This window comes from Heptranchias perlo, chromosome 7, assembly GCF_035084215.1.
Source record: "Heptranchias perlo isolate sHepPer1 chromosome 7, sHepPer1.hap1, whole genome shotgun sequence".
Lineage (NCBI taxonomy): Eukaryota > Metazoa > Chordata > Chondrichthyes > Hexanchiformes > Hexanchidae > Heptranchias > Heptranchias perlo.
Window position 1 is genome coordinate 56,431,111 of NC_090331.1, and position 26,925 is coordinate 56,458,035.

General features: G+C 40.2%; 1 protein-coding gene across 1 annotated transcript; it reads right to left on the bottom strand.

Moving 5' to 3' along the window:
- Window positions 1-1,290: 1,290 nt before the first annotated feature.
- Window positions 1,291-24,501, bottom strand: LOC137323750 (interferon-inducible double-stranded RNA-dependent protein kinase activator A homolog A-like). The gene is made up of 8 exons (XM_067987625.1): window positions 24,308-24,501; window positions 22,477-22,646; window positions 9,083-9,185; window positions 8,783-8,861; window positions 8,479-8,596; window positions 5,755-5,876; window positions 4,062-4,254; window positions 1,291-3,358 (listed from the first exon to the last, which is right to left on the bottom strand). Exons 1-8 carry the CDS (start codon window positions 24,484-24,486, stop codon window positions 3,201-3,203), a joined length of 1,122 nt encoding a protein of 373 aa, XP_067843726.1. The 5' UTR covers window positions 24,487-24,501; the 3' UTR covers window positions 1,291-3,200.
- Between the last annotated feature and the right edge of the window lie 2,424 nt (window positions 24,502-26,925).

The following is a 26,925-nucleotide window of genomic DNA, read 5'->3' on the forward strand; positions in this document are numbered from 1 at the left end:
AGCTGGAAAAGGTATCCCCTCCCACAACTCATTAAAAAATTGTATTTAAACTCCAATTATTTAATATGGATTACATATGAAGTAAAATCCCATTTTAATCATTTTTGGGGTTTTTTACTGGATAAATAATTGTCTATTTATTTAAATTATACCTTTATTCCCTTTCTATAAGTTGTAAATCTACAACATAAAACGTTGCACTGATTTCCTACATACATTGGAAGAATTATCTTGTCATTCATACATGAACTAAATATCTAAATCCACCTGATATGGTTAAAAACAATGGCTTAAAGTATGGCAAGTATTTAATAAACTGAATATTCAATATCAATACAAGAGATTTCAGTGAGATACATGTTGTATAAATTAATTGCCTGTTTCATGATATTCCATTTCATTAAGCTATCTGCTACATATCAGTATCCATTTAGAAACATGTTCAATATTTGTGACCTTTACAACCACTCAGTATTGATGTTATAAAAATCTTATGATGCTAGGCTCTTTAAAAAAAAATTTACAGGTTTGTGTGCTGCCAGTTTGAAGTAACAGTTTCTCAAAAGATACTTCAGTAGAAAAATGACTCATCAAATTCTTTGATTTTGTATCTCCAAGATGTCTCATTGAAAGTAATCTATTAGCAGTAATTTTAATAAGGATTTTTTTTGCTTGCATTTATGTACCAATGCACAACATTCCAATAGTCGCATTAACCATGGAAATGGAATCCCGACTGCTGAATTTATGAACATATTCGCCTATTCGCCTGAAATTTCAGGCTTGGCCATTTCATGGGGACGGGGGTAGATAATATCCCTGCGCCTGAATGGTGAAACCCGAGGCACCCCTGACATCGGGCCTCGGGCCTCATTTCCACGCACGGGTAAGCTGCGGAGAGTAACAGGCAGCTCGCCCTGCCGAGTGTTGTTGAAAATTGGGTCGCTGCAATGGTAAGTGAAGGGGGGCAACCGGGCCTCGGGCCAGGGAGAAATCGGTGGCCGGGTGAGTGCCACATTGTGCTATGCAAGTTCAGTACGTGGCAAGTGAAGCCCTGGGACATTCGAAAACCGAGAACAGGTCCTTCAAGAAGCGCAGGAACCTAATTTAAATAAATTATTTCCACCTTTGAATGTTACTGACGCCAGCGCAAGCACCTTATCCAATATAGTGGGCAGCACACTTCCTGCCCACCATATTGGAGGCTTAAGGAAGCCGTTTAGCGCCCAAAAAACAGGCGCTGCACGACCAAATTTCTCGATCATTGTTTATAAGTAAACTGAAAATACATGTTTTTACACAATACATTTATTCTGCTATTCAATTTTCCTATAACACAGCTAAAGTTCCCATACAGCCAGTGAAATATAAAAGATTTAAGTAGTTACAGATAAAGTAAGTGCCACATTCATATCAGACAATGGAAGGCCTGAAACTTGAGGTCTATGATATGAAGATAAATTTCCTGAGGCTTCCAATTGGCTATCTTGAACCAATCAAATATAAAATTATTACTGAAAGCACTATTAATCATTTACATAATTAATTTTAAAGACTACAGATGGATTTATATAATTATCAATGATGCATTTTGTAAACGGCTACTTACTTTTTCTTTAATATGCAAAGATTGAAAACAAAGCACTCTTACAAGCATACAGTCATCTAAAGTCAATCTCTAGATGGCTATCTGGGGATGTCAGAATAGAATGTTTTACTTGTACAAGAACTGTTATCCTATGTGAACATGGATACTGTAGAGCAGGAATTAGTGTATCCAAATGCTGTTTAGAGCTCAGGAGACACTGATTTAAACTTTGTAATAGTTTAGTTTTCCATTTATTAAATGAACTGCCTTTCAATCAATAACCAGGATTACTTTAATGAATGAGAGGAGAAGGGAAAATCCAGATGCTGCATGGTACACTGACTATACGCAGTGTTTGTGATACGGCATTCCAGGTTATCTAGTTGAGTTATGCGAATACCTTTTCAGATTGTCAACCTGTTAAAAAGTTAATTGATAAAAGTTTAAAAACTGTCCAGGGTCTCAAAGAAAATTTAAATAAATAAATCTTGCTTTATTCTTTCCCACTTTCAACATTAGCACAAATGTATCAGTATAAAACTATAGAAAATGTGTTTTTGTACTTGTACTTCTAAAAAGTAAGTTGATGGTTCTATTTAAATAACTTTGTCTGATAATGAAGCATTAATGCCTGAAAACTCAGGATTAACACACAAAAATCAGTTATAACAAAAACCTACATTGGGCCTCAATATTCATATGTAACATTTTTCTTAAATGCCAAGAACAAAAATGTCAAATTTGTTCTTCACCTACCTAACTTTTAATATTGTAATTACTTTGGTATACTGCCGAACTGATTACAATACAAGTATTTTTGAATGATTGAATGACTAAGTTTTCTCATAAAATATCATTTAAAAATATTGCAATAAAGTGACAAGCTGGGACATAAGAGGATAGACATTCAATTTATCCCTTTCTCAGTCAGTTCCCAATCTCAACCATGCTGCACAGGACAGGGGGCTGTAGAGTTTAATGGCCTGGAAAGGAGTTATTGGAGTGGGGCAACTAACTAACTAACTTTATGTACACCTAATATCACCTTTTTAAAAAAAAAGTTAATGCATGTTTCTGTAGCTTTGAGTCAATAAAATCCTGCTGAATGTTCCAAAGTATTTTTCTTTTTTAAATTAACTGGTAAAGTCTGTCTCCAAACATATGTTTCTATTGGACAAAAATGCCATACATTAACAAATTAGACTAAATACACATGTTAGAGCACTTGTGTATATGATTACTTTATTTTTCATAAAGAAAAAAATCTAAAAATCTAATAAGACCTCCATTTGTCACATGGGGGGTGGGGGGGCGGGGCAATTTTTTAAAAATCAGTTCCTCTGTACATTGCTTCTATAAGGTACTGTGTAATTTATTAAAATAGTCCAGGTCTTTTCAGACTTTTAATACTAAGGAATCACTCAATGGATGGTTACATGCATGTATGTGTGCACACATACATTCACAAACATACGTGCACACACACACATCCTAGTCTTTAAATGTAGCTTGAAATCCCTGGCTGTGTTTCACTTGTAGTTTAGAAAAATACTTTTCTTAGGATTGGCTTTTTCTCTTATAATGCCATCTGGATGTGAAATTGTATCTTTGTTTATTTTCTTCCAGCCATAATCTTCAAATATTGCAGTGCATTATGGGCAGCATCATTGTGTGCATTACCACGAGAAATTCCAGTACCATGGCATACAGTAACTGGCTGAGTTGAAAGTTCAGCCAAACACTGATATTGACCATTCACAGTCAGCTCATCTGTAAGAAATAAGAAAATGTAATTATTTTCCTAAGTTAAACACAGGCCTAACAATCATATAGCCTTTATAGAAAGATGACCTCACTTTAGCTATTCATGAAGAACAGCTGCAAGATGCATCATCCATTATGAATAGCCAAGGCCCATTTGAAATGAATACTGGTTAGTCAGTACAGATATTTGGCAGTTTAAAAAACAGATCTCAATTACAGCAGCAATACAAAAAAAGCCAGATTGAGATACCTGTAAGGAACACCTCTATAAGCACTGTGGGCCCATTTCAAAAAGTGAAATAGACAAAAATACAATTTAAGTCATTGTATGGATTACGTAAACATATAGCATGAAAATACTAGTCAGTAAGGTTGAGATGTAGACTACACAGTTATTGTGGGGGAGATCTGAGACTAGTAGGCTTGAGAATTAGCTCATTTTTTAAATGGAAGGTTTCTGTATCAGCAAGATTAACCTTAATTCCACAATGCAACTTCTACTTAAAAGTGCAAGAACTACAAAATGAGTAAAATATTTCTAATTGAACATTTTTAAAATTTAATATAAAGAATGGTTGTGTTTACCAAATATTGACTGGTTATTCCATTTAAATAACTAATGATTTTACTTCTCAAAAAACGGTGCTGAACCTTTTACATTATTTAAGAAAGTAACCAAACCTGACAGGCTTTCATATAATGTACATACCTATATCCAGGTAGGTGACATCAAATCCTTGTTCTTCCACCACTTCTGCTAACATCTGAGTGTAGTCAGTGTTGGGAATGCTGAGTGGGCTCCTCTTCAGTTGGTTAATTTTTTCACCAGATGAATTTCTTAGCAGGTCCCAGGTGCATACCAGTATCTTTCCCCTTGAATGATCCCATTTACCTCCAGATATCTGAAGCACATATAAGCTTGAGGCTTGACTATTTGACATTTACATGGAATCAGCTGATCTGACTTACTCTTACCAAATGAAGATAAAACATAGAAACCAAAAATTGTTTCACTTAATCAAATTAAGAGCTTCTTGTAGTCTGAAATGTTTTGAGTTAGTTCTACTAATACGTTTAGGAGTTTCAGGGATCCAATGTATTTAAAAAGATATATTTACACCATGCAATATTTTTGATGTCACCATGACTTAAATTTATGGGTGTCCAAACTATGACCCATATGCAACCTGTGATGCCTGGCAACTTCCATTTATACATCTTACTCCTCTGATTTCTACTGTTTGAATTTTGTAGGTATGGAGATTTGGAAATCTATCTCTAGTGCTGCTTCATTATTGCTGGATCAATCCCAAATAAGAACATTGTTAGCTTAAAATAATTAAAATTAATGGGAGTATCCATTATAAACTTTATAGGTGACCCACAAGGATCTATGCTACACACTTAAGTTGCCCATGAGGACAAAAAAAATTGGACAGTTCTAGCTTACATTCTTACAAATGAATAATATTTAGTATCTAGAAACATCCATTAAATCTTTCCAATTGTGTATGGTTTTGGGTTATTCTTCCTGCTGACAGTATCCACATGAATCAGCCGTAACTCTCACATCCAGTATTGTCCTGTAATACGATGGCTTCCTTATCTAGGTTTTCAGAATCTCCCAATGTTAATGTCACAACTGAAGACTGTTTATTTTCCCTCTGGTTGCACTTTTGGTTTAGTTTTCCCTAACCACAGAGATGAGGAATATTCTGGGAAAAACGAAGTTGCACATCCAGATTGCTCAAAAATTGCAGCTTTCTGGTTTTATCAGGGTAAGAAACAAAGCAAGATTAACATAAGAAATAGGTGCAGGATTGGGCCATACAACCTCTCGAGCCTGCTTCGCCATTCAATAAGATCATGACTGATCATCTACCTCAACTCCACTTTCCCGCCCTATCCCCATATCCTTTGTTTCAGGTCTCCTGAACAATTTCCAGGAATGCCAGAAGAAACCTCTAACCTGGAACCAGGACTCTAGGTGAACAGAAACAGTGAAGAGAAACTAAATTGAAGGCATGTAATCTTAGTTTATTCTTTCCATTTTCAGTTGCTATGGTAACAAAGAATGTACTTGTATTTATTCATTTCAAAATGGTCCTCACATCTGAGATTGAAATAGAATTTGATGGTTTCATTCACACCACTGCCATTTGAAATTGAAAAGTTAACTTCTAAACTTCCTGTCCATCTGATTTGTGCTTTCCCTGATCTTGATCTCGCCATCTGCTCAGGTTCATTGACTGAGGCAGGTGACAGTCAAAAGTCTCAAATTTCAGCTTTGTTAAAATTGTAACCACATCTCATCAGGATAATTGCAAACTGCTGTCATTTTGTCTTGGGGGTAAACCTTTTACTGCACACCTCAAACTTTACTGCTTTCACCGTACTCTTACCAATGAAATGTCATCAGGATTAAACTCGTCTCCTCCCTTCCAGCCTGCGGGAATATTCTGTAGTCTGTCAACCATCTTTTCTGCAGCATCTCGTTTTGCTAATTTTTTTGAAGTACCACAACCTGCACATAAGGATTAAAAATTCATAGTTCAATGACAATTTTGTGCCTAAGTACACTTTTGCTTAAAACTTATGAGTTTATAACTTCTACCTTCTGTACAATATTGCAGTTAAGTTTTACCTGCACAATACGCAACTACTTTACTCAACAACTTGCATTTATATACTGCCTTTAATGTAGAAAAACACTCCAGGTGCTTCAGAGACACAATCAAAAAATGGACACCGAGGCAAAGGAGGTAGTAGCGGAAGTAACCAAAGGTTTGGTTAAAGAAATGGGTTTTAAATGAGAAGAGGGATGCAAAGGGGGTCTAGGGCTAGAATTCCAGAACGTGGGGCTGTGATAATCTACTACTTAAACCCAACCTGTACATATACAGTAAAGGAACAGTACATATATTTTGTTTCAGTCTTGTTCATAAAACTTTGAAAGATTGAAATGCACAAATACATTTTTGTTTTGATTTTTTAACATTGATAAGTGGCATACGTAAACTGAATGCACCAAGTTTCATTCATCCAGCTTAAACAGTAAACTGTATGGTACTGTTTTAAATACAATGCATTGAATGGCACTGTCTTTGACTCACATACATAAGTTGTAGCAAGGGTGTTTTCTAACAGTTTCTCAACTAAAGAGGAAGTTATAGCAATTTGTATTATAAGAACCTAAGAAATAGGAGTAGGCCAGATGGCCCCATGAGCCTGCTCCGCCAATCATTAAGATCATGGCTGATCATCTACCTCAACTCCACTTTCCCGCTCAATCCCTATATCCCTCGAGTCCAAAAATCTATCTATCTCAGCCTTGAATATACTCAACGATTCAGCATCCACAGCCCTCGGGTAGAGAATTCCAAAGAGTCACAACCCTCTGAGTGAAGAAATTCCTCCTCATCCAGAGACTATGTCCCCTAGTTCTAGACTCTCCAGTCAGGGGAAACAACCTCTCAGCATCTACCCTGTCAAGCCCCCTCAGAATCTTATATGTTTCAACGAGATCACCTCTCATTCTTCTAAACTCCAGAGTACAGGCCCATTCTACTCAATCTCTCATCATAGGACAGCCCTCTCATCCCAGGAATCAATCCAGTGAACCTTCATTGCACCCCCTCTAAGGCCAGTATATACTTCCTTAGATGAGGAGACCAAAACTGTACTCCATACTCCATGTGTGTTCTCACCAAAGCTCTGTACAATTAAAGCAAAATACTGCAGATGCTAGAAATCTGAAATAAAAACAGAAAATGCTAGTAAAGCTCAGCAAGTGAGGCAGCATCTGTGGAGAAAGAAACAGAGTTAACATTTCAGGTCGAAGACCTTTCATCAGAACTGGAAGATGTTTTTTTAAAAAAAACTTTCTCCACAGATGCTGCCTCACTTGCTAAACTTTTCCAGCATTTTCTGTTTTTATTCCTTACTCTTGTGCTCCAACCCCCTTGCAATAAAGGCCAACATGCCATTTGCTTTCCTAATTGCTTGCTGTACCTGCATGCTAACTTTTTGTTTCTTGTATGAGGACACCCAAGTCTCTCTGAACACCAACATTTAATAATTTCTCACCATTTAAAAAATATTCTGTTTTTCGATTCTTCCTACCAAGTGAATAACCTTACATTTCCCCAGTGGATCAGTATTAATCAGAACTCTAGTGAGGAACTGATGTATTAATTTCAGAACTAGAAATCCTGCTCAAACACAGACACTCTCCCCAAAAGAGAGATAGAAAAGTCCATCACAAGATCAGATGCTAATCTTTATTATGGTAATTATCTGTTGTAAGGAGGTATTTAGTAGAGATGTGAAATCACCTATAATACTCTTAAGGAGTGACTTTTTAAAAAAGTTTTTTGGGCTGCACACTCCATTTCCCCACCGTGTCTCTGTGCTTCCTCCCCTTGGTTGTTGTGGGTATTCTGAGATTTTACTCTATGCCACTGAAACGCCCCCTTCTCCCAAATAGCTTCAAACTACTCTTACTACTTCCCTTCCCTGACTATGTGACATCCTGTAACAAGATACTCAACTGAGTTGTGCAGGAGCTCGATTTGTCAACATAGTGCATGTGATCAAAAGAGTGTTCCCTCTATCCCCAGCTCTATGCAGAAAGCCTCATTGCAAGTTGGAAGCCAGTTTGCATATTAGACATTTCCCCAGCAAGGGCACAGCCAGAAACAACGCATCAGGTGATAAGACTGGAACAACTGAAGAGTTGATCATCAGCTCTTTTAAAAAGAACTATCACATTTTACATTTACAACCCAAAAGAATAGTTTACAGAGAAAAATCACAACAGAGATTACTTAATAGAAGTAACTAATGTCATGGATATTTGAAATCATGTCCTCCGAATTCTACTCTTCCTAAGAAAATAATCTAATCTGGGCTCTCATCCTGCACAGCAAGGTGGAATTCACAAAGAATACTTCACTAATATAGGATAGAGTTTATAACCTATGTAAATTAACTCATACACAATTATTTTATAATCAATGTTTATAAGTATATATACTAAACTGCAAATGCTAACCCATTTAAAACCATGAAGATGACTCAACTTGAACTTTACACTTAATGTTCATAAATCATATAATGATTCATACCTGTTTCAACAAATTTTTCTACCTTGCAAGTCATTGTAAATTCTTTCTTGTGAGCAGGGCCTGATTCTTCAGCAATGGTGTAATCTGGAAGTCGCCATCCTTTCCGCACAACCAATTCCTAGTAAATCATATGTTAGTAATCTCACTCCACAAATCTCAGAAACCCTGTTAATGAGTTACTGAAGATAACAATAATTACAAATAAAATTAATATACCAAAAATAGTACCAATATAGACATAGTGCAACAGATTACAATTATAACAACAAACTAAATGAAAGAAAGAGAACTATCCTCATCTCACCTGAAGTGTACCAATGGAGTTAGGAGGATTTTGTGGCTGCTTTGAGGAGGTAATGGGTTCTGGATCTGACAAAGCATAGCTGAAAAGAAAGTAACATATATGTATTTCATAAATCATCTAGTCCAGAGATAAAGCATTACTGTACTTCAGTTTTTTTAACATGTTGATCTCTTGTGCTGTTAAAAGCAAAAACACTTCAATTAATAGAAATGAGCTTTGCATTTGGTCAAGTGTTAACTACATATTAAGATTGTGTAAATTAAATATCCAACAGTTTATGAAATCTAGCTGCCTTCTCACCTTATGCCATCATATACAGAGTCTTGTGGAGTTCCTCCGTTCAGAACATTAAGAACAGCTGCTGCTGCTTTGTGTTTTGCAGCCTTCTTGCTTTGACCTTGGCCTATAACCATGGAAATACCAATTATCTACTTAGGATAGAAACATTTGACTACACTGAAAAATATACATGCAATATTTAGTTGGTTGATATTGTACTAAAAACATACACCACTGAAACATTCATTAGGACAATGTTACATTGATCTATTCTGTATGCACATGATGTGGAGATGCCGGTGATGGACTGGGGTTGACAATTGTAAACAATTTTACAACACCAAGTTATAGTCCAGCAATTTTATTTTAAATTCACAAGCTTTCGGAGGCTACCTCCTTCCTCAGGTGAGGAAGGAGGTAGCCTCCGAAAGCTTGTGAATTTAAAATAAAATTGCTGGACTATAACTTGGTGTTGTAAAATTGTTTACAATTTTTAAAAGATGTACACATGAACCAATCAGTATTTATATTTTAAATATATATGCCAATTCTATAGTAGTTAGTTTTGCGATGATGTCATGTTTAGCCTATGACTCTTTCACCTTTAACGGGACTCTAAATGTCATCCAGGATCTATGTTCTGTGTAGACCCGGAAGTAATTTGGGTAGTTAATATTAAAAGTCACTGTTTAGTTAGCCCACAGATCGTAATGGTACATTGTCAGATCAACCATCCACGTTGCTTCTGCACCTTTTGCAAGGACGGGTGAAATCAATTTTTGGTCACATAACTGTAGTGCAATTTGCACATCAGGCAGCTCTAAAGGTCAGTTAGTACTAGAATACTGTGTTTACACAAATTAATATCTGCACTGCTTTTTTAAAAATCAAAACAAGGGAACAAAAGAACTGGTATTGAATTACCAAAACTTGAAAGAAAAACAGAAAATGACAAAACAATTGGCACAAGGAAGAAAGCAAGCTTGATCCCCTTCATCATGCAAGCAGCAATCATTTAATGAAGTCATGCCATCCCAGACATGATAAAGGGAAAGCAAAACCGTACTGTGAAAATACTGTGCTATATGAGTTGCACTTTCATTGAAATTTTTGACGTAAATGCCAACTCTAAAGCAGAAACACACAATCCAGATTTTGCTTTGGCAAATTCAAGAGGCTTAACCACTGTTTTGATTCCATTTTTTCCTTCTGCCCACCCCAACAAAAAAAATGACAAGTGGGTGTAGGCATACCCACTTTGGTCTTTCAACCTTGCACTATTAGTTCTGTGGTCCAATAAGAAGTGACTGCTGTTAATGATGTTTAATATGAAAGGATTTTAACTTTCTAAAAAGAGGAACACTGATAGTGCTTCCTATGAAGGAAATATACATATTTCTTATGAATCCTCCCTCTACTCAACACAGAGGGGTTCAAGAAGCCTTCTTGTTAAAATATACCCATTTTGTATATGGGCAAAAGAGACCGTGGCAAATGTTTAAACTACAACAGCAATTTCCCCATAATCCCTATTCTACAGGTAATCCTGTGTAAACAAATATTCTGTTGCAAGCACACAAGAATCCTAATTAATTGAAACAGTACCTACAAACCTGGCATCGCAAGAATGCACTATCATTTCTGCTTTGTAGTACTACCATGTACTGTATCATCTTAATCGCAGTAAATCTGTGCCCCTTTCTAATTCTAACTGCTTGTAAACGATGACATTTATTTCTGTAAGTGTATATAGAAAGCTGAGTCCCCTTAGACAATATCCAACAAACAATCCTGACATTAGAAGAATAATTTCCAGTTATATTCTACTCAGTTGTATCCTCCCATTAATTAAATAACACAGACAACCATTCATCTGGTGATGACAGTGGGGACAATATATTAAAATATCATAAGTGGTTTGGGATAAAAGAGAAGTCTTGGGAATCAGTTAGCTGTCAGTCAGACAAACAGCCAGATGACATTTTGGCAACAACACATCCTATGGCTCAGGTGTTAAAACATCACTTTTTTTAAAATCTGAGAATCCAGAATTTAAGTCCTAGTTTATGCAATAATTCTTGTGTGTAAACTTTTACTTTACATATTATGTATTTCCATAATTAAAATAGAGCACAATAATCCACCTGCTGAAACATGCATTTTGTAACTAGACCAAATCTACTAATTTTAACACTTGACTGTCGGGTTACCCTCACATGGCAGTGTGAAAGACAAAAAGCAATATTTTCCTTTTATCCAAGTTTCCAACTAAAAACACGAAAGTTGCACAATTGTATGTCAAGCTCTTATAGCAAAGTAAATTTAAACTATTTTTATCATGCTGCTGAGGGTAAGTGATAGGATATACTGCTTTATAAAGATAGGAGGTTTGTACCACATAATATACAATGTATAAATATTTTTAGGTGTATATAGTGGGTTGGATGAGGAGCTGTCATAGCAGCAGTAATTCAGATTTGTTTTTGCTGGAATGTAATTGTTTTTTGTAGAACAGGATTCTGGGGTGTGGTAGTGTAGTGGTTTGGTACTGAACTAGCAACCCAGAGATCACTAGTTCAAATCCCACCATGGCAAATTGTGAAATTGAATTCAATAAATCTGTAATTTGTAGATAGGCACCAAAAAAAAATTACCATGGAAGCTGATTTTTTTTTAAAACAAAGTCAAAAAAAAATCTTCAGGGAAGAGAACATGCTACCCTTACCTGGTCTGGCCAACATGCGACTCCAGTCCCACAATATGTAGTTGACTCTTAATGCCCTCAGGGCAGCAAGGGATGGACAATAAATGCTACTATGCATGCATTGCCCATATCCCAACAAATAATCAGAAATTGTGTAGAATTTATTTGCTAAAATGTGATTACAGAGAAAACAAATTCATGAGAGGGGTTTTGGGTGTAACAATTAATAAATAACAAAAGAAAAATACTGAGAATTCAGGATGCAATGCAATGGAAACCCAGTGGAACGTCTCCCCCTTCATTCTAATTCCCATTTTCCATGTTGTAGTATTGGAACCAAGATTTGGTATTCCAAATGACACCAATCTTCTAAACCCCATTTGTGTGCAGTTTGTTAATTTTAGTACATTCCACTTACACAACTGAACTTGAGCTGCAAAGTTAACTGATTAAGGAGCTAGATAATCCCCACGAATTTTACCTCTTGCACATTTCAGCAGCATGGGAAATAAGCTGCAAATCAAGAGACTGGAATTGGGCCATTTATTTCAGATCCAAAACAAGTAAACTATACAAAGTGTGAAATGCATGGGAATTATCCAACTCTGCTGAGCTTAGCTCCTTAACCAGCTGATTTTACAGAAACTGTCCATCTTATGAGCCCTGATCCTTTGTTCAAGTCTGTGTTCTAACTGCTTAAAATGCTGATATTTACAAATTGTACCTCTGCATTAGTGTTTTCTCATTAAAATTACAATGATCTACTTCCTAGTTTGTTTAATGTGCAGGTCTAGCACACATAATTGAATGAACACCAGCTGTTTACTGTGTTTATCAATAACCTTGCACACAGTGACACTAAGTACACTTGGATACAATGTTGTAACTAAAATTCAGTTTGAATAATTTTTAGCACTTAACTTCTGTACATTCATCATACTGAGAAAAACTGGAATATTAAAAAAAACCAGTTTAGCTTGCGATCTCACCTGCCAATTATAATGTGGAGATGCCGGTGATGGACTGGGGTTGACAATTGTAAACAATTTTACAACACCAAGTTATAGTCCAACGATTTTATTTTAAATTCACAAGCTTTCGGAGGCTACCTCCTTCCTCAGGTGAACGATGTGAATTATAAAGTCAGGTGTTAAGTGGTAACTGTTACTGGAAACAGGTGCTTGCCACAGTAAACTGCTTTTAAATAGTTTAAAATTCCCATTTCTTTCAATAAAAGCCATCAGTTTGCAACTTTTTAAAACAAAGTATTTAAAAAAAATAATTTATGTTGAGGTTGAAATGTCCTTAAACAGTGGACAGACATGATGCATAAATTGGCCTCGAATTCCAGGGGTCTGATTAATTAGAAAGAAAATGACACCGGCCAGCCTCCCATCTTCCACCCTCCATAAACTTCAGCTCATCCAGCTCTGCTGCCTGTCTCCTATCCTGTACCTAGTCCTACTCACTCATTACCCATCCTTGCTGACCCATATTGGCTCCTGGTCCCCCAACGTCTCCAATTTAACATTTTCATTCTCATGTCTAAATCCCTTCATGGCCTTGGCCCTCTTTATCTGATATTTCCTCCATCCCTACAGAACTCTGTGTTCCTCCGATTCTAGCCTCTTGTGCATCTTTGCTGCCCTTTGCCCCAAAATTGACAGCCATGCCTTCAACTGTCTAGGCCCAATGCTCTGGAATTTTATCCCTAAAAATTTTGGTCTCTCCACCAATCCCCCTCCCCTTAAAGCCCAACTCTTCGACCAAACTTTTGGCCACTCCTAATATCTTCCCTCTTTGGCTCGGGGCCCATTTTTGTCTGATTATGCTTCTGTGGAGTCATAGAATCATAGAACAATTACAGCACGGAAGGAGGCCATTCGGCCCAGCAAGTCCATTCCGGCTCTATGCAAGAGCAATCCAGCTAGTCCCACTCCCCCGCCCTATCCCCGTAGCCCTGCAAATTTTTTCCTTTCAAGTACTTATCCGGTTCCCTTTTGAAGGCCATGATTGAATCTGCCTCCACCACCCCCTCGGGCAGTGCATTCCCGATCCTAACCACTCACTATACAAGAAAGTTTTTCCTCATATCAGCTTTGGTTCTTTTGCCAATAACCTTAAATCCACGTTCTCTGGTTCTTGACCCTTCTGCCAATGGGAACAGTTTCTCTCTACCTACTCTATCTAGACCCTTCATGATTTTGAGCACCTGTCAGATCTCCTCTCACTCTTCTCTGCTCTAAGCAGAATGACCCCAGCTTCTCCAGTCTATCCACATAACTGAAGTCCTTCATGCCTGGAACCACTCTCATAAATCTCTTCTGCAACCTCTCTAAGGCCTTCACATCCTTCTGAAAGTGTGGTGCCCAGAACTGGACACAATACTCCAGTTGTGACCGAACCAGTGTTTTATAAAGGTTCATCATAACTTCCTTGCTTTTGCAGCCTATGCCTATATTTATAAAGCCCAGGATCCCATATGCTTTTTTAACCGATTTCTCAACCAGTCCTACCACCTTCAAAGATTTGTGCACGTATGTCCCCAGGTCTCTCTGTTCCTGCACCCCTTTTAGAATTGTATCTTTAGTTTACATTGCCTCTCCTTATTCTTCCAATCACTTTGCACTTTTCTGCGTTAAATTTCATCTGCCACGTGGCCGCCCATGCTACCAGCCTGTCTATAGCCTCTAGAAGTCTATGACTATCCTCCTCACTGTTCACTACGCTTCCAAATTTTGTGTCATCTGCAAATTCTCTGTTACCTCATTTAAAAAAAACTCTTATCAAGTTAGTTAAACACGATTTGCCTTTACCAAATCCATGCTGTCTTTTCCTAATCAATCCGCACTTGTCCAAGTGACCGCTAATTCTGTCCCGGATTATCATTTCTAAAAGTTTCTCCACCACCGAGGTCAAACTGACTGGCCTATAGTTGCTGGGTTTATCCTTACACCCTTTTTTGAACAAGGGTGTAATATTTGCAATTCTCCAGTCCTCTGGCACCACCCCCGTATCTGAGGATTGGAAGATTATGGCCAGTACCTCCGCAATTTCCACTCTTACTTCCCTCAGCAAACTAGGATGCATCCCATCCAGACTGGGTGACTTATCTACTTTAAGTACAGCTAGCCTTTCTAGCACCTTTTTATCAATTTTTAGCCCATCCAGTATCTCAACTACATCTTCCTTTACTGAGACTCTGGCAGCATCATCTTCCTGGGTAAAAAACAGATACAAAATACTCAATTAGTACCTCGCCATGCCCTCTGCCTCCATGAGTAGATCTCCTTTTTGGTCCCTAATCGGCTTCACCCCTCTTCATACTACCCGTTTGCTGTTTACATGCCTACAGAAGACTTTTGGATTCCCTTTTATGTTGGCTGCCAGTCAATTCTCATACTCTCTCTTTGCCTCTATTATTTCCTTTTTCACTTCCCTCTGAACTTTCTATATTCATCCTGGTTCTCACTTGTGTTATCAACCTGACATCTGTCATATGCCCCACTTTTCTGCTTCATCTTTCTCTATCTCCTTTGTCATCCAGGGAGCTCTGGTTTTAGTTGCCCTACCTTTCTCCCTCGTGGGGATGTACCTAGACTGTACCCAAACCATCTCCTCTTAAAAGGCTGCCCAATGTTCAATTACAGTTTTGGGACATTGCTGTATGTTAAAGGCGCTATATAAAAGCAAGTTGTTAATTAGCAAAGAAGAAATTTGGCAGACGATTAGATTTCCTGTGGTGTTAAATTAAACGTGGCAAGTAATTTGATTAAAACTAAATTAATTAAATAAATAAAATAATGGGAGAACAGGAGATGTGTTGCTGCTGCAATATGTGGGAGCTTGTGGATATTTTTATCCAGGGTGACTACATCTGCAGTAAGTGTCTGTCGAGGAACTTCGGGTCCGAGTTGAGGAGCTGGAGTCCGAGCTGTGGACATTGCGAGACATCAGGGAGTGAGAAAGCTACTTGGACATTTTGCTCCAGGAGGCAGCCACACCCCTTAGATTAAACACTTTAGAATTGACACGTGGTCAGGGACAGGAAGGTGTGACTGCGAGTGAGGCAGGTACGGGGATCCAGGAGGTAGTACTGCAGGAGCCTCAGTCCCTGCGCTTGTCCAATAGATTTGAGGTTCTTGCAACCCTTGTGGACAAGTGCAGGGACTGCGGGGAGGATAAGAAAACTGATCAGGGCGCTGTGGTACAGGAAGCCGTTCAAGTGGGGGGAGTAAAAAGGAAGGTGGTTGTAGTAGGCGACAGTATAGTTAGGGGGATAGACACTGTTCTCTGCAGCCAGGAGCATGAGTCCCAAAGGCTAGGGTTAAGGACCTCTTCTCCAGGCTGGAGAAGAACTGGGAGGATCCAGTTGTCGTGGTCCACGTAGGTACCAACGACATAGGTAGGACTAAGAAAAAGGTTCTGCTGAGAGAGTTTGAGCAGCTAGGGACTAAGTTAAAAAGCAGAACCACAAAGGTAATAATCTCTGGATTATTACCTGAGCCACGAGCAAATTGGCACAGGGTCAATAAGATCAGAGAGATGAATGCGGGGCTCAAAGATTGGTGTGGGAGAAGTGGGTTTCGATTCGTGGGGCACTGGCACCAGTACTGGGGAAAGAGAGAGCTGTTCCGTTGGGACGGACTACACCTGAACCATGCAGGGCTCAGGGTTCTAGCGAATCAAATAACTAGGGAGGTAGATAGGGCTTTAAACTAAATGGGGTGGAGGGTTCCGGTGGAGAGAAATCTAGAATGCTAAAGAAAAAAGGCAAAGAAGCAGTGCAGGTAAGTGATTGGGGTAAGGATAACCAGATTGTGTCAGGAAGGGACAGAGCGTACAAACAAAAGAGTGCACTAACAAATAGGGTCCAGGTAAGAAAAATAGAGTCTCGGTAAGAAAAAATGGTAATAAGACAAATAGGGCCATAGTACAAAAAAATGTTAAGATATCTAAAAATGTTAAAAAGACAAATCTAAAGGCACTGTATCTGAATGCACGAAGCATTCGTAATAAGGTAGACGAATTAACAGCACAAATAGATGTAAACTGATATGATATAATATAATTGCAATTACAGAGACATGGCTGCAGGGTGACCAAGGCTGGGAGCTGAATATCCAAGGGTATTCGATATTTAGGAAGGACAGGAAAAGGAAAAGGAGGTGGGGTGGCGTTGTTAGTAAAGAATGAAAACAGAGCAATAGTGAGAGAGGATATTGGCTCAGAAAATCGAGATGTAGAATCAGTCTGGGTGGAGTTAAGGAGCACCAAGTGGCAGAAAACACTGGTGGAAGTTGTTTATAAGCCTCCAAACAGTAGTGGTAATGTAGGGGATGGCATCAAACAGGAAATTAGAGATGCATGTAACAAGGGTACTACAGTAATCATGGGTGACTTTAATCTACATATAGACTGGCCAAACCAAATTAGCAATAATACTGTGGAGGATGAATTCCTGGAGTGTGTACGAGATGGTTTTTTAGACCAGTACGTTGAGGAGCCAACCAGGGAACAGGCTATCCTAGATTGGGTATTGTGCAATGAGAAGGGGTTAATCAATAATCTTGTGCGGGGTCCTTTAGGGAAGAGTGACCATAACACGATAGAATTCTTCATTAAGATGGAAAGTGAAGTAGTCCAATTCGAAACTAGGATCCTAAATCTAAACAAAGGAAACTACGAAGGTATGAGGAGTGAGTTGGCTATGATAGATTGGGAAGCTTCATTAAAAGGCATGACGGTGGATAAGCAATGGCTAACGTTTAAGGAACGAATGCATGAATTGCAACAATTATACATTCCTTTCTGGCACAAAAACACAAAAGGAAAAGCGGCCTGACCGTGGCTAACAAAAGAAATTAAGGATAGTATTAGATCCAAAGAGGAGTCATATAAAGTTGCCAGAAAAAGTAGTAAGCCTGAGGATTGGGAGCAGTTTAGAATTCAGCAAAAAAGGACCAAGAGATTGATTAAGAGGGGATAAATAGAGTATGAGAGTAAACTTGCAAGGAACATAAAAGTGGACTGTAAAAGCTTCTACAAGTATGTAAAAAGAAAGATTAGTGAGGACAAATGTAGGTCCCTTACTGTCAAAAACGGGAGAATTTATAATAGGGAACAAGGAAATGGCAGAGCAATTAAACAAATGCTTTAGTTCTGTCTTCACGGAAGAGGACACAAATAACTTCCCAGAAATGCTAGGGAACCAAGGGACTAGTGAGAACGAGGAATTAAAGGAAATTAGTAGTAGTAAAAAAAGTGCTGAAGAAATTAATGGGATTGAAAGCCGAAAAAATCCCCAGGACCTGATAATCTGAATCCCAGAGTACTAAAAGAGGGAGCCATGGAAATAGCGGATCCATTTGTCATCTTCCAAAATTCTATACATTATGGAACAGTTCCTGCAGATTGGAGGGTGGCAAATGTAACTCCACTATTTAAAAAAGGAGGGAGAGAGAAAACGGAACTACAGACCGGTTAGCCTAACATCAGGAGTAGGGAAAATGCTAGTCTATTATAAAGGATGTGATAACAGGACACTTAGAAAATATCAATGGGATTAGACAAAGTCAACATGGATTTATGAAAGGGAAATCATGTTTGACAAACCTACTGGCGTTTTTTTGAGGATGTAACTGGTAGGATAGATAAGGGAGAACCAGCGGATGTAGTTTATTTGGATTTTCAGAAGGCCTTTAGTAAAGTCCCACATAAAAGATTATTGTGCAAAATGAAAGCACATGGGATTGGTGGTGATATACTGGCATGGATTGACAATTGGCTAACAGACAGGAAACAGAGAGTAGGAATAAATGGATCTTTTTCGGGGTGGCAGGCGGTGACTAGTGGGGTACCACAGGGATCAGTGCTTGGGCCCCAGCTATTCATAATATATATCAATGATTTGGATGAGGGAACCAAATGTAATATTTTGAAGTTTGCTGACTACACAAAACTAGGTGGGATTGTGAGTTGTGAGGACGATGCAAAGAGGCTTCAAGGTAATTTAAACAAGTGAGTGGGCAAATAGATAGCAGATGCAGTATGATGTGGATGAATGTGAAGTAATCCATTTCGGAAGGAAAAACAGAAAGGCAGAGTATTATTTAAATGGAGATAGATTGGGAAATGTTGATGTACAAAGGGACCTGGGTGTTCTTGTACACCAGTCACTGAAAGCAAACATACAGGTGCAGCAAGCAGTTAGGAAGGCAAATGGTATGTTGGCCTTTATTACAAGAGGATTTGAGTACAGGAGCAAGGATGTCTTACTGCAGTTATACAGAGCCTTGGTGAGACCACACCTGGAGTATTGTGTGCAGTTTTGGTCTCCTTACCTAAGAAAGGATGTACTTGCCATAGAGGGAGTGCAGCGAAGGTTCACCAGACTGATTCCTGGGATGGCAGGACTGTCGTATGAGGAGAGATTGGGTCGACTCGGCCTGTATTCACTCGAGTTTAGAAGAATGAGAGGGGATCTCACTGAAACATATAAAATTCTGACAGGGCTAGACAGACTGGATGCAGGGAGGATGTTTCCCCTGGCTGGGGGGGGGTCCAGAATGAAGGGGTCACAGTCTCAGGATACAGGGTAGGACATTTAGGACTGAGATGAGGAGAAATTTCTTCACTGAGGGTGGTGAACCTGTGGAGGCCAAGTCACTGAATATATTTAAGAAGGAGCTGGAGAGGTTTCTAGTCACAAAAGGCATCAAGGGGTATGGAGAGAGAGCAGGATTATGGGATAGAGGATCAGCCATGATCATATTCAATGGAGGAGCATGCTTGAAGGGCCAAATGGCCTACTCCTGCTCCTATTTTCTATGTTTTCTATGTTTCTCATGATAATTCGATGATATGCTGTTTAATAATGACAAGGGTGTGACACTACATAATGCATAGCATAAATAAGTAGAGTACTTATATTATGATGCCTTTTCCTAATAGCTGCAAAACAATATCAGAAAAATTGTGTCTTTTGCTGAGGTAGAGTTGTATTTAATATGGCCTGTCCCTTTTTAAAGCCACAAGTATATCTGCTCAGCTTATTACTGCGGAAGTACACTATGTTCACATCCTAAGGTCAATTAGAGACTAAATGCTGTTGCTAAAGGAAGTTTGTTTTCTTAAAATACTGCTGGCCTTTGAGATTGAGCAGAAAGGAAGGGTTCATCAGTCTCCTGATTCTCAAGATTGACAGCTGCTTGTAAATTCTTGCCTTTTATCTTGGGGAAAGACCAGGAAATTATTTTTTTCTTCAGAGAAGATTGATCAGTTGTAATGTGTTATAAGGATTATTTCGGCCAAACAGATGCAACCGTAACATACATTCTGTGCATGACATTTCCAATGTGGCTGGATGCAAGACTTATATATACTGGTAAATAATTGTGATATTTGAAGTGTGACAAACATTAAATATGCTGTTGTTGTACCATTTTTGTATTTGTTGGTGTCCTATGGCACTGCTCATTGTTTGTATGGGATAAAGTGCATCACATTAAGGAGGTGTAGTAATAAATATAGATGCAGCAGTTTTGAAGTGTATGGAATAAATGTTGAGAGTCAAAACATGTGGAAAATGTAAATACGAGATTGCCTGAGTGGGGGAGGACACAGAATGACACCTCATTTGGGGATAAGGGAAAAGATGATGCTTAACTGGAGAATAAAGTAAAATATAAAAGTGAGGGAACAATGGCAAATAGTAGCAGATGTGAGTACAGTTTTGAACATATTATGCAGGTGCGAGTTTTTAATTGAAAGTCAACTTCAACTCAGAGGCTTGGATGAAGATGAGAATATAGGTGGAAATGAAATTAATTCCTTAAATACTATGGAGAGAAAGATAATAAACTGAGTTAACCAAAACTCAATAGTAAGATATCGGCTCTGGTAATCTTCAACATTATTAGTGGAATATTGTGCAGAGTGTTTGTGGGGTATATAAATAGTGGGAGGGGTGCCCTGAAGTGTGTAAGTATTGGATGTGATATCTCGGGGCCTGGAAGCAGTGGAAGGGTGTTCATGTGGTCTAAGTATACTGGTAGGTTTCAGGAGCAGTGGAGTGGGGTGCTGGGATGTAGGAATATGAAGGAGAGGGATCCCAAATCTAAGAACAAGGGGGGAAATTCAGATATGGATGTAGGGGGTACGGCTCCAGATATGGAAATAGTCGGGAAGAAGGTCTGTGGATCCGGACGGCCTGAGGAGAGAGGTTAGAGAAAACCAGGAGCAGGATTTGGGTTTGACAGTATTATGGGAGGCAGTGGTTTCGGAGCATTGAGAAGTAGTGAATCCAAGGTGATGTGGCCAACTTCCCCAGCAGATCTCAGACCCTAAGGTAACCTTGCACATTATTACCACGCACAGATTATCTCTTCCCCCTTCCCCTACCCCCTAAAAGCACTCCATGTAATAAGTTCAGGACCAAGAGCTGAGAAAGGGTTTTAAGTTGGTTAAAGTATTTTAGAGGGGAGTGTTTAGCAGTGATGCACTATCCGATCTACTGACTCCTCCAGATTTAAGTTTGTTAAAGTGGTTATTGTATAATGGCATCGACAGTAAAAGAGCTTTAACAAAGCGTGAGCAGGGAAAGAGGCTGCTTTTGAAATTTAAAAAAGAGAAACTACTGAGCACTTTAATAGTATTGAAGTTCATTATTTCTGATAGTATAAGATTGTTCAACTTAGCTTGTGGCACTCGTGGAAGTTAGGAGTTCAAGCACTGACAACAGTGCCACCATTAGTTGGGAAGTGGAAGTCAAGACGACCAGAGATAGAAGAGAGTCACATGTGAACAACAAACCAAAAGGTAAATATAAGAAGTTAAATTTTTAAAAGTTCAAGCATTTCAAAATCATGAAGGGTTTAGACAGAGTAGATAGAAAGAAACTGTTCCCATTGGCGGAAGGGTCAAGAACCAGAGGACATAGATTTAAGGTGATTGGCAAAAGAAACAAAGGCATGAGGAAATTTTTTTTTTTTTACACAGGAGTGGTTAGGATCTGGAACGCAATGCCCGAGGGGATTGTGGAGGCAGATTCAATCATGGCCTTCAAAAGGGAACTGGACAAATACTTGAAAGGAAAAAATTGCAGGGCTACAGGGATAGGGTGGGGGAGTGGGACTCGCTGGATTGCTCTTGCATAGAGCCAGCGCAGACTCGATGGGCCAAATGGCCTCCTTTCGTGCTGTAGCCTTTCTATGATTCTATTTATAGAAAAGCATGACAAAGTAGTATTACACTTACAGGAAATGTATCCTGCCATACAAGACTTTATATTAAATAGATATTACATTGTACATGAAATGTGCATGTATTATGAGTTTTGTATAAACATATACAATGAAAATGCAATATTGCTGCAATGTTTCTGGAGGGTTAGCCAAATCTGTATATCAATTGAGCCCAGTAGTGTAGACCTAAAGTTTGTGCAGCACAGATGAAGTTCATTACAATGCTGCTGATCTCTGTTCTTCACCCCTGAATTCCAGCCAGACCCATGGCCAAAGTTCCAATGGTTTAAAAATGCTAATTGTACAATTGCAATTGAATTCTGCTGTAAAAACTGGAATATCTTTGCAACAGATGTCTCTGTATTACCGATCAGAATCTGTTTATATTTGACAGCTGTGGGACACTACAGATTTGAAATACAGATGAAGGGAGATAGCGGTGGGAAATACACCAACATTTGACAGACCTGTGCAGCTCACTTCTCCCATTGTTGCTCTGAAGGTGAAGCTAGGCAGGTGGGCTTGACCCTCAGATTTCACAAGCTCATACTGGGGTGTTTTACCATTCTTTGTGCAATATTCCTGCAGTAGGCTGATAGGAGTCTTCCCAGGATTTGCAGCAATCACTTGATCCAAACTGGGGAGTTGAAATAAACAAAATGTAAAAGATGGAGAAATAAAAATAAATATCCCAAGAATGCATGTTCGCTCAGTCACATTGTGAACTTAAAATCAACCAAGCCATTCTCTTAAACTTGGTAAACATTTAAATTTACTCCTCCATTGGCTCAGTATGCTGAGTTTGGTACTAAGCCAGAGATAACCAATCTATGCAGCCTATGAATTCCCAGTAACTCACCCTTCTGGAACACAAATAAATCCTAAAACTACCAAAAGAGAGAAATGCTGAAGACCAGCCTTTCCAAACCAAAGTGTCACTAAATTCCAACAGGTGCAGCCAGACACGTAATTCAGAAAAAAATAGAAATGGAGCGGCAAATTCAAACCATTAGAACCATAGAAAAGATACAGCACAGAAGGGGGCCATTCTGCCCACAGTGTCCGTGCCGGCTCGAAGAACAACCAGGTGCCCATTCTAATCCCACCTTCCAGCACCCGGTCCATAGCCCTGCAGCTTACAGCACTTTAGGTGCAGGTCCAGGTACTTTTAAAAAGAGTTGAGGGTCTCTGCCTCTACCACCAATTCAGGCAGCGAATTCCATACACCCACCATCCTCTGGGTAAAAAAGTTTTTCCTCATGTCCCCTCTAATCCTTCCGCCAATCAGCTTAAATTTATGTCCTCTAGTTCTTGAACTCTCCGCTGGGGAAACAGACACTTCCTGTCTACTCTATCTAGGCCCCTCATAATTTTGTACACCTCAATCAAGTCTCCCCTCAGTCTCCTCTGCTCCAGGGAAAACAACCCCAGCCTATCCAATCTCTCCTTGTAGCTGCAATTTTCAAGCCCTGGCAACATTCTTGTAAATCTTCTCTGCACTCTCTCCAGAGCAATTACGTCCTTCCTGTAATGTGGTGACCAGAACTGCGCACAATACTCCAGCAGTGCCTTTAATTTTGTAAAACTGATTTGATAATTTAGCACCTGTGGTTGGTTGGTAGCAACAGCTGAAACACCACTGTTGACAGTGTCATGTTTTTGTGCAAACTTTTGGTACATAAAAATTTTGGACACTCCTAAAACTCAGGAAGGTCACGTTTAAATCCCAATCTGCACTGAGATAGCAAATCTCACCAGTGCTACAGTCACTGGCAACCCTGGGTAAGGGAGAGGAGCCAGTAACCTGTTGGAAAAGTGATTATGGATTAGGATTGTCCTGGAGTCTCCAGGAATTGAAGATTATACCCCTGGACACTGATGGGTGCTATCCAGAAGGGGCATTAAAAATTGTTTTCATTTTCTTTGACATGTTAGTTTATTAGTTATTAAAACATTGGAGATGAGAAAGTGGGTGTGGGGCTTGGGGAAAATTGAATTTCGGAAGAAGCCAAAGCAAAAGCAAAAGCTGTTCCCCTCCCACCACCACCATCAAACAGGAGCTGCGGCGGGGGGGGGGGGGGGGGGGGGCCTCTGATCCTGGCTTTTAATGGAGACGCTGTACTCGGACAGGTAGGAGGTGCACAGACATCGCCGTTATTACCAGGTGAGCAAAGCGCCACGATCCGCCGCACTCGGCTCTGTCCGCTCTTCACGGCCAAGGTACCAGGGGCGCCGCGATTTCTAACGCGGCGAGGCGAGGCGAGGGGCCGTGGATCCGAGCTGCAGCCACTCACTCACCTGGTGCATCCAGAGCTCCTTTTGGACGCGGCTGTAAACCTTTCCTCAGACATGCTGGTTCCGGCGGGGTAGGATTGTAGCCGCGCAGAAAAGGTGCTCTGTGTCCCCGAGCTTGGACTCAAAACCTCACCGCCGCCGCTCTGCGTCCAGTCTCCGCTACTTCCGGCGGGGGGCGCCATGAATGCTGGGTATTGTAGTTCTCTCCCCCCCCCGCCGTCACGTGCTCCCTTGGCTGCCGGGCGGGAATGATGGGAGTTTTCCGGCGGTGACGCATTCAGCGAGTCGTCACCAAGCGCGAGGTCGTGACGTTCGTGCCAAACCGAATACCGGAGCGTCCGATCGTCATCCATCGACGTCACAGCCGATCTACGACGTCAAAGATGTCACAATGACTCCTGACATCACAGCCTGCCCTGCATCAGAAGCAAAATGCTGCGGATGCTGGAAACCTGAGAGAAAATGCTGGACAAGCTCAGCGAGTGAGGCAGCTTCTGACTAAAGGTCTTCGACCTGAAACGTTGACTCTTTCCTTCTCCACAGATGCTGTCTGACTTGCTGAGTATTTCCAGCATTTTCTGTTTTTATTACGGCCTGCCCTGCACCGCCTTATTGACAGCGCGCGATTTTGGGTCGGAGTTAACACGGTGCATTGAGCTGACATCTGCGAAGTTATCTCTATATTGCCTGCAGAAACCTCTACTGACCCCATCAACAAAGGAAACATGAGAAAATCCCCAGAAAACTAGTTGAAGAATCACCAATATTCACTTACCATTACATTGCTGTGCCCGTTCCATGGCATCGTGGATCTTTACTGTTGTCTAGCATCCCTGAATGCCAATCCTGCATGCCTAGGGTTGCCAACTCTGGTTAGAGGTATTCCTGGAGGTTTCATCACACAACCTCCCAGTCCAGTCAAACAGCCTTTTTTCACATCTCCAATATTTTTATAACTAATAAACAAAAATGTTAAAGGAAAATGAAAACAACACACAATTCTTTTAATGCCCCTATGATTTTTCTCCCAGATTGTTCACAGCTGTGTCCAGGAGGTTAATCATAGAATCATAGAAATTTAAGGCACAGAAGGAGGCCATTCGGCCCATCGTGTCCGCACCGGCCGAAAATGAGCCACCCGCCTAATTCCACTCTCCAGCACTTGGTCCGTAGCCTTGTAGGTTACGCCATTTCAGGTGCACATCCAGGTACTTTTTAAATGTGATGAGGGTTTCTGCCTCTACCACCCTCTAATCCTTCTACCAATCACTTTAAATCTATGCCTCTTGGTTAAATCTATACCCCATGCAAAATTAATCTTTAGTTCCTGGAGACTCCAGGTTAATCCTGGAGGGTTGGCAACCCTATGCATGCCAGAACCACAAAAACAGGTGTGCGAGCCTGGCAAGCCCAGAAATACATGTTAAAACGAGGCATTCGTGTATTTAAAGTTCGGGCTACTGATGCCACTCACCAAAATATGTGTCGAGATGCAAACCCACAACATTTCCGGTTGGCAGCGTTTTGCCCAATTTTCCTCTTCTGGCTGCCTTGATACCACCTGAAATTGGGTGGTAAAGCTGAAGAATAACTGGTGCCAGCTTCAACTGTAATCTTCAACCAACACATTCCAACTGCCCCACTTCCCTACGAAGTAAATGCGTACTCAGTTGCAGACGCATGGCTATCCCCCTATTTGTAAGGGAGGGACTTCTGGGAATCTTCCAAAAATCAGGAACATTAGAAGCGTTAAAAAAAAATCATGCTTAAGCCTAGACAGATTATCTTACTGCAGATGGCATCACAGGTGAGGTATTCGAGGTTTTCTGGTGCTTGTTCAACTGCACAACAGCAAGGGTTGGAGCCTCAGGAGAAAGAGGAGAAAGCAATCAATAGTCAATATATCAATACTCTTGTGTAGAAGAACTTTGTACTGCACTGAAACATCTGGCACATTATTCACAGTTAAGATTTAGAAAGCAGACTGACATTAATGTTTCTAGTTTGGCTTAGTTTGAGTTTGTGGCCCTGATTTCAATGAGGGTGCGGCAGGGCAGGGCGGGATTGGGAATGGGAAGGGGAATGGTACACGCAAGGACTATTGGAGGTTGAGGCCTGTCCAATTTTAACAGCTGGGCCTCATTTCCATAAATTCTCTCCGACTGCCGCCTGAAACCTGGCCAGATCTTTCACCTGCCCGGTGGGCGGGAGCAGTAATTGGACAGCAGTAGGCCTTGGCTGGGGATGCTGGCAGTCAGGTAAATGGTGACAGGTGAGGGGTGGGGGGAGCCCGGGGCAAGGGAGGCCCAAGGACACTCCTGCTCCTCCTGGCCTGCAAGAAAACGTAAAATATAATTTGAAAACTTACCTGCCTGGGCCTCTTCTGTCCCACAATCCACCTCCCGTCAGGACTGGCCTGCTTCCCTGCTCAGGCCATCAAATAAAATTGTAGATCAGCCTGAGCTGCATATTTAAAGAAGGATCCGGCTGCCTTCTCGCAGGTGTCCTGCTCGCCTGCTCAAAAGTACAGGTTAACATTGGGACATGGTGGGAAGGCAGTGCAATCTGAGGGGGCAAGTCGCTGCCCTCATTTTAACAGCCCTCCCGCCCAGTTTCTGCCA

Excerpts from the sequence above, each read along its gene's own strand:
- LOC137323750 (XM_067987625.1), bottom strand. The coding sequence starts at position 24,486 with ATGGCGCCCCCCGCCGGAAGTAGCGGAGACTGGACGCAGAGCGGCGGC. Across the intron at positions 22,647-24,307 it reads AGGAGCTCTGGATGCACCAG|TTTGGATCAAGTGATTGCTG; the intron begins GTGAGTGAGTGG and ends TCAACTCCCCAG. Across the intron at positions 3,359-4,061 it reads TGTCACCTACCTGGATATAG|ATGAGCTGACTGTGAATGGT; the intron begins GTATGTACATTA and ends TATTTCTTACAG.